The sequence below is a fragment of the Pocillopora damicornis genome, chromosome 3 (assembly GCF_964200805.1).
Source record: "Pocillopora damicornis chromosome 3, jaPocDami1.2, whole genome shotgun sequence".
In the NCBI taxonomy this organism is placed as follows: domain Eukaryota; kingdom Metazoa; phylum Cnidaria; class Anthozoa; order Scleractinia; family Pocilloporidae; genus Pocillopora; species Pocillopora damicornis.
In genome coordinates this window covers 28,582,815-28,593,707 of record NC_142672.1, presented here as the reverse complement: position 1 = coordinate 28,593,707, position 10,893 = coordinate 28,582,815, and the positions used below count along the sequence as shown (strand labels likewise).

Sequence of the window (10,893 nt, the reverse complement as noted above, 5' to 3'; positions counted from 1 at the left end):
TTTAGCGGATGGTCACTATGTCGCCGTGATTTAAGGGCCGCGAAACCGTTGTGATGTCCGGTTTCGTCTAATATCGTTCTACGCTCTAAAATGTGGTTTGACTCTCTGGGTTTAAGATGATCTTCGTTACCCACTGATTTCACAGCCCTCAGCGGAGGTTTTTTGCTGGAGTGATTCTTTAAGCACGGATGTTTGCCAACTAATTCGCAGATGACATTCCATGATTTAATCTGCATATAAAAAAAGAAAGATTTAATAAAATTTTATCTATAACTTTGTTGGCAGTGTCTTGATACAATCTTCTATCAAACGAACGCATCTGGACAACGAAAAGATACTGTTAAATATGGCAAATGGGCCCCGAAGCGCGGGACATGATTTTTGTGAGCATCTGCATTTATAAACAGTTTAGTTACTGCATCTGCGTTAGGCACGGCCAATTTCACTTCCGCTTTTTAATTAATTTTGAGGCTGAACTTGACCGAAAACTCTCATGGCACTTTTTATCTAGCAATCACTTAGAAAATCTAGAATCAGGGAGGATTACCTGAGTTTCTGACCTTGGCAACAAAATTTTACGCTTGAAAACGAAAAAAAAATTTGTTTATTTTTAAATGTCCCCGGGGCAGAATATAAATTAATGAGGCAGATGTAAATTAATTACGCCAGAGATAGAAGATTTAAGATAAAAACTAAAGCGCTTTTTTCCCACAAATATGTACATGTCAAAATATTACCGTTATCTAAAAAGTTTAATTTTGCACTTTCATTTTTTAATGATTTTTGCAAACACACCTATCTAAAATTGGCATCATCGTAATTGGAAATTGGACAACGCTACCATGCGGAAAATGTGATAAGTCTTTAGTTGCACGAACGCTGATGACTTTGTTTCTTTGTTTACTTAAATCTTCTGTCGCATATACTATCAAAGTTTTCCCATGGAAATGGAGTTCAACTTAGAAGCTTTTTTTGTTTCCGTGCGCGAGGGAAATATTGCATTTGTAATATCAATTTATAGTATATTCTTGAACCTATGCAAATTTACTAATTCGTGTGCGATTTTAAATTATTTTTTTCTACCGAGTGTCATTGTCTACAAATATACTAATTCGTTTAAAAAATTAAGCAGTTGCAAAACCCACTTACGTTCTCCCAGGAAAATTCCCTTTGAGGTCGTCGTAAGGTAAAAACTGCATCTACACGATTTCCAACTAAAATGGTTCCAAGCATTGAAGATAATGCCTTTCCTGCCATATATATTTTCATGTCAGGCGTCACGAGAAAACTGAACGGCATGATATGAAAAAAAGCATCGCAAGATAAATCGCGATTATGTTGAATTGACAAAGCGTCGGGCGTAGGAGGTTTAAAAGCCGAGTTGTCAAAATTAAGTTTGTAAACAACGTGACAACCTGACTCAGTTGAATCGCTTTTAAGTACTTGCATCTCAACAACGATGTTGTAGAACATGCTAGCCACCTCCATCATTTGCCCCATTACGTATCGCTGGAATCCTCGACGTTTAGATTTGTAGTGTAGCAGTAATCCCGTGCTTGCCTCTTCTGAACAGTAGAATGACGGTGACATGAGCTTTGGGTAAGCAAATCGCATGTGTTCGTGTAAATTGTCGATTCCTCGTAGGAAGTCACTGAAATGCCTGCCGCTTATTTGTATAAACCTATCGTAGCCGTAGTTGCTGAAAAATTTCACAAAGCACGTCCCAAAAAATTGAATGAAGTCTTCCGAGGTCATTTTTGTCTCATTTCCGAGTACTTCTACCGCTGCAGACGCGATTTCCAACATCAGATTATCTGAGTACCGTTCGTGTGTCACGAATACATGATTTTTAATTCCTGTCCGCTGACGAATTAAATGCCAGATTTTTTCACCGTATTTCTCTTTCAAGAAATGCTCCACGCTTTCCAAGAGCATCCCATACATGGTTTTTCTTTAGTGCAACATCTCTCTGCAAGGAATATTAGAAAACAATCGACGTGGAGTTTTAGAAATAGGACTCTTTAAACAATAACGATAAAACTGTTTTCACTGAGCATGGTAATTTAGCCTTTCTTCAGAAAGGGTCCCAATTGTTAAGCGCTTAAGCCTAAAAATGAAGTGTTACTTATCGGATTTGTCCAAAATGCATGCATAAGTGACCGTATTTAAAGATACCTTACCTCACAAGAAGCTTTGTTGGAGGGAAGTGAGTAGCAAAGAACGACAGCCTGCTTGTGTTTGCTTATTGTTCACGAAGAGGAATAATAGATCTTTGGTGTTTCAACGATGACGTCAAGACTGATAAGCAAGCAGATACAGTTTTCGTGCCTATGAATAAGTTATCAAGTCTGTTGAAGAGACAGCAAAAAAAATAGTCGACCTTTTGAGTTAAAAAACGAAAGAATAAGATGCGTCTTTTATATATTTTGTACATCTTAATAAGCAGAAATATCATCCTCGTTATCTTGTTCCGGCTGTGTTAGCTCTTCGTTTTTCGTGGTCTCTGCGGCCGGCGCAATTTGGCGTAATTAACGTCTTTCAACAGCGTTTCAATTTAGTGATATATCCAAACTGAAATTATAGGCGGCTGCATTTTTGTTTGGGTTAGAATTTGAATTATAATGAGCTGTTTTAAAGAAAAAAATAAAACGCTCAAAATTTTACAAATTCGTTGGTATTATGTTCTAAATATCGAGGACAGTTGCAGTTGGACAGAAGCTGAAATTTCGCTGGCCCACAAATTTCACCCTGTTTCATAAATTCAACTCTTTGGCGGTTTTGATCAATATTAATATCGGCAATTTGTTTGTCGTGTCAGCCAACCCGAATAGGTGTAACGCAAAATAATATTTGCGTTGTTTCTTCGTTTACTTTTATAGTCTGTCTCGCTGGCTGGGAAAATAAACAAGGCGTTTTAAATTTAATCATATTTAAACAGTTTTTATTTTAAATTTGAGCCATGTTTTGGGTTCATTACAGAAAACTAGGAAACAGTGCACTAGAAATAGCGGATTACATCTTGTGACTTCTATGAACGGCTATCAATGTCTTCTTGTATGGATACTTTGCCCTATCAGGTAATTTGTCTCTTTTTGGATATAAAATTGGAACTCAACAACAACCTAAAGCAAGCCACGAAGCGAAGCGAAGTAACGTGGTGATGGCGAAAAATTTGCGCGTTCGCTGTAACACTCTCGACATTTCGTAGTTGTCTTTCACAAACGAGAATCTCTGTCTTGGTATGATAAAAGTACGTATGGCGCCTTCAAAGATGCCGCCAGACAGGCTCAAGCCTATTGAGAAAACGAATTTGGTAATCGACGCTTTTCCATGCTCAGCCGACGTTGATGCTTTTGACAGCTCCTTAACTGACATGTCGAGATCTTTTAAGAGTAATGTATAAAAAAAACGAAATAAAAAAGATGGTACATAAAAAGAGACTTAAATCGGTTATTCACGCTAGTTGGAAAAGAAAAAAATCCGAATACCCTCATAAGGAATCGAACCTTAGAATTTTGCGCTCTGATAGTCTACCATGAAGCTACATAGAAGTTGAAACAGTGAACTAGATCAATACAAGGTTTGTATGTAATACGCCTCCTGCAAACGACTAAGATCATGATATCATACAAAGACTGATATCGGGTTTTCAAGCTCTGACCCTATGCTTGTTCATTAAAGCTCTCCGAAAATATCGAGTGAAATTTCTTGCAAGAAAAATGGTCGAGGCATTCCCCGATTGATCGCATGCTTCTGGAATCCTTCCAAACTTGCCTTATCTTGCCGGTGAAATTCCTGTTTCAAGATTTGGTCAAACGTATATTTACGGCCGGAAGGAAGAGCATAAGTGAAGTCTTCATGCTTATTCATTAATTTCTTATCAAAATAAAAGGTGTACTTTCTAATTATCCCATATTTGCGGCATAGGGTAAAATATGGACTGGACCATTTTTTGGACCATTTTTTGGACTATTTTTTGGACCATTTTTTGGACCATTTTATAGGGGGGAAGCACACCATTAGTATTCAGGGAGTGGTGGGATGCAGTCTACTAGTACTGAGGGAGGGGTGGAAGGCAGAGTGTTATTACTCAGGGAGGGGTGAGAGAAGGACTATTGCTAGGCAGGAAGAGGTGGGAGGTGGATATAATAGTGAACACTACTTGTTAATGGAGCTTTTACTCGATCGTACAAATTATCTCCATCAATTTTTCGACTGACTTTTTGAATGTTCTTCATTTTTGTCGTCATGCGAAAGCGAAACTGCCACGTAAACACTGGGACATAAAATAATCAGCAAACGATTTCGAAGAGGAATCCATATTCTCGTATCGTGGAAAAGCACTGCATTGACAGCTGGATTAATTACACCCCACGTTGTGAAACCATTATGAAGACATCGCACTTTACTTCGCTTTTTTTTGTCACATACAAAAAGGGAAACGTGAGGCAACTGGAAGATGATTCATGCTAACCCGTCGGTATCACTTAGCACTGGCACAAGTCGACCTAACAGGCACACGCATGACTTAACAGTGGAAGATGGCGATATTTTCAATAACAATTATAGTCCAGTGTTTAAGTGCCAGTTTCGCATTCGCATGACAAGAATGAAATAAACGCTACAACCCGGCACAAAAATTTTGACATATTAATAGTCGGTCGAAAAACCGCTCAAAACAATTTGTATGATTCAATGAACACTCCATAATTAGTAGTAGTTACTCATACATAAACCTCCCACCCCTCCCTGCGTACTGATGGCTCGTCCTCCACCCCTCCCTCAGTAACAACAGTCTGCCTACCATCCCTGAATGCTGATAGACTGCATCCCACCGACCCCTAAGTGCTAATGGTCAGCCTCGGCCCCCCCCCCCCCCAAAAAAATGGTCCAAAAAATGGTCCAGTCCATATTTTACCCTCTGCCTAGGGTCGTAGGGTAAAATATGGACTATTTTTTTATAGGGGGGGGAGGCAGAACATTACTTCTTAGGGATGGGTGGGATGCAGTCTCTCAGTTCTCAGGGAGGGATGGTAGGCAGACTGTTGCTACTGGTGGAGAAAGAAGTACTAGTATGCAGGGAGAGGTGGGAAGTTGATATACTGGTAACTGCTACTGATGGAGTGTTCATTGAATTATACGAATTATTTTGAGCGGCTTTTCGACTGATTATTTGTATGTCCAAATTTTGCGCTGGGCCGTAGCGTTTCTTTAATCTTTTGTAATGCGAATGCTAAACTGGTACTTAAACACTGGACTATAATTGTCATTGAAAATATCACCAATTCCATTCGTGTTTTCGATCCTCCACGATTAAGATATGCGTTGCGCCTGTTAGGTCGACTTGTACCGGTGCAAAGTGATACCGACGGGTTAGCATGAATCATCTTTCAGTTGCCTCGCGTTTCCCTTTAGTATGTGACAAAAAAAGCGAAGGAAAGCGCGATGTCCTTATAATGGTTTCACAACACGGGATGCAGTTAATCCAGCTGTCAATGAAACTCTCCTGACATATCCAAGCTCCAGATAATAAAATTTTCCGGGCAGAATCGGTCACACTTACTGACTTCTACGTTTTGCCGACGGAAAATATCGGTAAGCAACAGTAGCCACTGTACTTCCACTTAGCAGGTTACGTAGGTTTTTACACAAGAAGTGATTGGCAGCGGCCCGGGCAAATTGGAAAACAAACGTAAGGGAGTCGCGAGGAATGCATGGTTGCTATTTCCGGTGTGGGTGATTAACTCCTTTGTTTGCGAAACAGATGAAATCGATATTTGCGCTTCCCATACTACAAGTACAGCAGTGCTTTTGCTCGATTCGAGAATATAGATTCCTCTTCGAAATGGTTCAGATAGTAAAAGTATAAAACGTTGAAATTGCAAAAGCGCTCGTGAATTCTATATGCTGCTAAGTTAAGGGCTAAGGACCGGAAATTTCGTGATCTCGTCTGATAAGATGAATGACAAAAGGAAGATAGATAAATTTAGTAATTATATACTGTATACACAAAGGAAAACGTGAAGCAACTGATGTTACACATGTCGGCTCAAAAGGCACTGGCATAACTCAACAGTAGAGGATCTTAAACGCGATATTTTCATTAGAAATCAAAGTTCAGTGTTCACGTGGCAGTTTCGCTTTCGCAGGACGACAAAAATGAAGAACATTCAAAAAGTCAGTCGAAAAACCGATGAAGATAATCTATACGATCGAGTAAAAGCTCCATTAACAAGTAGTGCTTACTATTACATCCACCTCTCACCCCTCCCTGCCTAACAATAGTCCTTCTCTCACCCCTCCCTGAGTAATAACACTCTGCCTTCCACCCCTCCCTCAGTACTAGTAGACTGCATCCCACCCCTCCCTGAATACTAATGGTGTGCTTCCCCCCTATAAAATGGTCCAAAAAATGGTCCCAAAAATAGTCCAAAAAATGGTCCAAAAAATGGTCCAGTCCATATTTTACCCTATGCCCATATTTGCATTACACAGACTCAATGTAAATTCTCTTCATTGAGGTCGCTGCGATTGCACGCCCAAAATGACCCATAGAATTAAAAATGAATTAACAGCACATGGCTCCCCTTTTTTCCTTTTTTTTTCATAACAGTTAATGTTCCGGCATGGTTGTATGTGACACTTCATGTCATGTTGTGCTAAAGTCATGAGTAGCTCGCACATGTAAGATGTGTAAGCAAACAATTCGTAATCTTGGTGTACTTTAAGCACAAATTGTCTCAATCTACGCGTTAGTGGTGAAAGATTCTTGGATTTTAAGACCGTGTTGAATTGACCTACGCTGTCAAGTGGCTTGGAAAAGATATTTTTTCCATCGCAAGTGAATAAATTCTCTGTTATAATGAATAAAATCTGGCTGAGACGACTCGAACTCGGCTGAATAAGACCAGTGCACTCCTATAATTTCAACTCATGACTATAATTTTTTTCATATATTCTAACAAAGCGTCAAAAGCCGCTATCGAAGAGATCTCACCTCAAATGATTTTGGCTCGTGATCTTGGCCCCACACACGCGTCTTGCGCATTACTACTTCACCTTAACAAAATCCTTTAATTCTGGCAAACCCGTCCACATAGCCTTGAATTTTAACATGTACGGAGAACACTCCTCCTTCAACGAAATACAACCACCATGTTGATATCAAGACTCAGTCGTTGTGTCTCCAAAATATTATAGGTTCAGTCATCGTCTTATTATCGCAATCAATTTTTGTGGCCAGACGGTGTGTCTTGATAACGGGATTCTGACCACCGCACCAGCGCTATGGGGATAATCTACTCTAAAGTTCTAATTTTAATTTTCAATTTAGATAGAAGACAAGAAAGCTGTCAAACTTACCACAACTCGAAGAAGCAGGGAAAAGATCTGAAAAAATTCTGACGTTTTTCCCGGGCTAATTACTTTTCAAGTGTTCTTCTGACATTTGACGAGATTCTTTTATGTTTTAATTAAACAAATTGTTCACCTCATTCTGTAAATGCTTTCGATGTCAAGGCCGGAACGACGTAAACGTGATGATCTCCAGCTCTCGTATCTCAAACGTCAGAAAAATCAAAGTTGTTCTTAATTAGCGGGAGGTGATGATAAATGAGTCGAAAAGTGAAGAAATTTCGCACACGTTTCCATGGAAGTGAGCACGATAAATATATAGGTTTCTCTTCTTAAGACATGTTACTTTGCGTGATAACTCATATTGCCGGATGCGCCTTGATCAGCTTCACAATTTTTCTTTAAGGCGAACAACTCTCAGTATGATTGGCGAAACTCAAAATCGAGGCTTAAATGCGACCACCGAGGTTTAGCCGTCGTTCAAGTCCTTCTTAAAGAGGATTTTACTTGGTTGAGTGATTGCCAAAACTCCCCGTGGTTACTTTCACTCGTGCTTTTTTCTTTCCTTTTTTTTTTTTTTTGTTTACTTTTTTGTTTTGTTTTGTCCTGTTTTTTCAGCCTTTATCAAGTAATGGTTTCAAGAACGGCACCACTTCAGAGTAGATTAGGTTGGATGTCACAATCTTGAGAGCAATTATTGATACCGCAGCCCTGAAAATTTTACCCACCTTCCCCAGAAAAACTCTCAGCTGCTTAGTCTCAGAAGAAATAATTGTTTCGAGAAATTTGAATATGTGTGACAATTCCCTGTGAGTGGAAGTCATCAACTATTGAGTTAATTCCGGTTTGTATGATTTGATAACAATTTTATGCCCCTGGTCAGAGGCAAAAACAGACATGGGATTAAATTGCGGGAAATCAACAGTACATATGCCCGTGCGTGAGGATCAGTCGACGATAAAGGGCCAGACTTCAGACATCTTGAACTTTGCTGCTAAATTAGTTCGCTTGAACATTAGAAAAAGCTGCTACATGAGTCTGTTGACGAACGAAACGCCTCGTCATACCAGCTACATACTAATTTTTCACGAGAATTTGACAATTCTTTCATTTTATAAATACTTATCAGGTAAGGAGGCTTTGCAGGTGTCAATAAAAACAAAACTGTTCCGGAAAATAATCAGACGTCGTTAAATATTGTCCACTCGACTCACGAATTTGTTCATGATAATTTAATTTAGGATCACCGCATCCTGATTTGTTTGCCCACTGAGCAATCTTCAAACGGAAGTTCTGATCCTGTTAAAAAGATTGGTACTCTTAGGCAACAGTGAACCTTTCGTTCCCTCGATTTGATTATCAACCAGCCAATAAAAACAAAATGGACTGTTTACTCTCTATTGAATATAATTGGTCCATTCAAGGTCGCTGCCAGATCAAACGCGTGGATTATGTTTACCTGCTAAAACGATTCGGTCAAAATTTCGAAGCCCACGAGGCAAATAATAAATTGATTAGAGCAACGTAGGTACAAGTGTTATGATTAAAAAATTATGCCGGCTAAAAATTTTCGTCCAAGTTTATTTTTACCTTCATTTGTGTTGTAATCTGCAACATCATAATCTAAGAAAAAAGAAAGTCAAACTAACCAAGAAATAAAGTTGATCGCTTGATCTTAAATTTGAAACAGTCCTTTGAAGGCATTATGACCAAAAACAAGTCAACTGACAAAGAGAGATTTTGGAAAAGAGTTGATAACACTTGTAAAGAAATTCTAAATACTGCTCAATACCCAGGAACTTTAAAACAAGAAAATTAAACTTCAACTCACAGCCCAATGATAACATTGCTTACGCGAGTGGTCAAACTGCTATTATTTATTTTGTCTTATTAGCAACTATTTCTTTCGATATTTGAATTTGCGTTTACGTAAGCAAGAAGAGGTTTGAGTACGTCCATTGCAACTCTTCGAAGAACTGGTCCAAAATTTGTTTAAGCCCTTTTCATCTAGATTTGTCACTCTTTCGAAATTTGCATTTATTTCAAAATTTTAATTTGCGTTATTTAAGAGGTCAAAATTTGAATTAATTGTTTAAAATCGAAAATTTAGGGTAACATACGCGCAAGGGAAGATAGATCAAAATAGCGCGCTCAGTTATAATGAATTGATGAGAGAACAGTTTCCTCTTGATGGTATTTCTTTCATTATGAGGAATGAAATAACGATAACGTGGTGGATGACTTAAGATTGTTGCAGTTTTGAATTGAAAATGTCTGCGCAACACTTTCTTCCGGCAATCTGAGAGGCTCGTCCGTTAATTTGAAATTGCAAACGAAACGAAGAGCTCGTTTTGATGCCGTTTTACAAATACTTTGTCGATTCATCACTTGTTTGCTTCCAAAGCTGTTTGAGAATATCAAGCGAGCCCACCAGTCTTTTGTCGACTGCGGGTCACTTCTTTGAGTTTTTGTACTGAGAGCTAGCGTTTTGTGTCTCCTAAATGATTATACATTAGGCTACTAATTCTATCAAATAAGCATGAAGATTCCAGGCCAACTGGAAACGAAAAATTTCCTTACTTACCCAAAGAAAGCCGGGAGACTCTGTTCACGCTCAAAATCGAAGGCTTCGTATGATTATGGCGATGACATTAGCATTCAGGTCTAAATTCATTTTCATTGCCCAATCGTTGGCTCGTAATCGTGTCTCACTTCTCATATCAAATTCAAAATGAAAGAACGCAGTCAAATCATTATCACTGTGAATGACACAAGGTAAAGAAAGCTGGAGGTCTTTTGAATTAAAACTTATGAAAATTATCGATGAATAATAAACAACTCGAAAAAATGAACATATTTTGGCTATCTAAGTTACGAACTGCTTAACGACCACAAATTATACAATTAACACCTCAGATACCCAGTTATTCGCGTTTGTGGCAATTGTAGCTTGAATACATGAAATTGATTTAGCTGCAGCAAATAAAATGACTTCCGCGCCATGCCATACTTAGGAGCCAAGAGCCAAAATCCTTAACTCTTTTGTATAGTTTAATTTGTTGGTTCAGTTGTTGTTTTTTGTTTCGTTTTGTTTTGTTTTTAGTTGCATACTTTCTGTCCAGTGGTTTCTTTGTTTATTTTCACTTTTATAACGAGGATTGAGCAACCACAGTAAAGAGAGGCGAGTTAATAGCAGTCAATTGACCATGAATTGCTTTCTTTGAGATTGTAACTAGAACTACCAAGTCTAAAAAATAGGGCTGCATGCGCGTATATATATGCACAAGATAAAGAAGGCTAAAGAGCTAGACCGTCTAAAGCTGAACAATTTACAGTAGTAAAATCATAATTGTTCTTTAGAACCCAATATCGCATGCAGAAGTGATAAACTCGAATGATTTTCGACCTAAGGTTTTTTCTGACAGTAGTTTTTGTTTTTCAAAATCTACAGCTTAAAGATGGTGGCTTATTGAGCGCGCGCTATTACATGCACAGAACACGGTGTGCAACAAAATACTAGCCATAGACTCACTTTGGCAA

The 10,893-nt window shown here is 38.6% G+C and overlaps 1 protein-coding gene across 8 annotated transcripts in view; it reads right to left on the bottom strand.

Moving 5' to 3' along the window:
• Nucleotides 1-10,893, bottom strand: part of LOC113666449 (soluble guanylate cyclase 88E) — a 19,795-nt gene that overhangs the window by 5,551 nt on the left and 3,351 nt on the right. For 2 of the 8 annotated variants that reach the window (XM_089201818.1, XM_027182241.2), the window contains exons 2-4: nt 2,181-2,348; nt 1,150-1,969; nt 1-230 (exon numbers count right to left, since the gene is read on the bottom strand). The exon at nt 1-230 is cut by the window's left edge and continues 126 nt beyond it. In XM_089201818.1, coding sequence (XP_089057944.1) covers nt 1-230; nt 1,150-1,944 — 1,025 coding nt within the window. In that variant the 5' untranslated portion in view covers nt 1,945-1,969; nt 2,181-2,348. Of the gene's footprint in view, nt 231-1,149; nt 1,970-2,180; nt 2,407-6,997; nt 7,289-7,362; nt 8,743-9,937; nt 10,309-10,893 lie in introns of those variants that run through there. The other 6 variants (XM_089201823.1, XM_089201822.1, XM_089201819.1 and 3 more) reach the window with 5 other exon arrangements.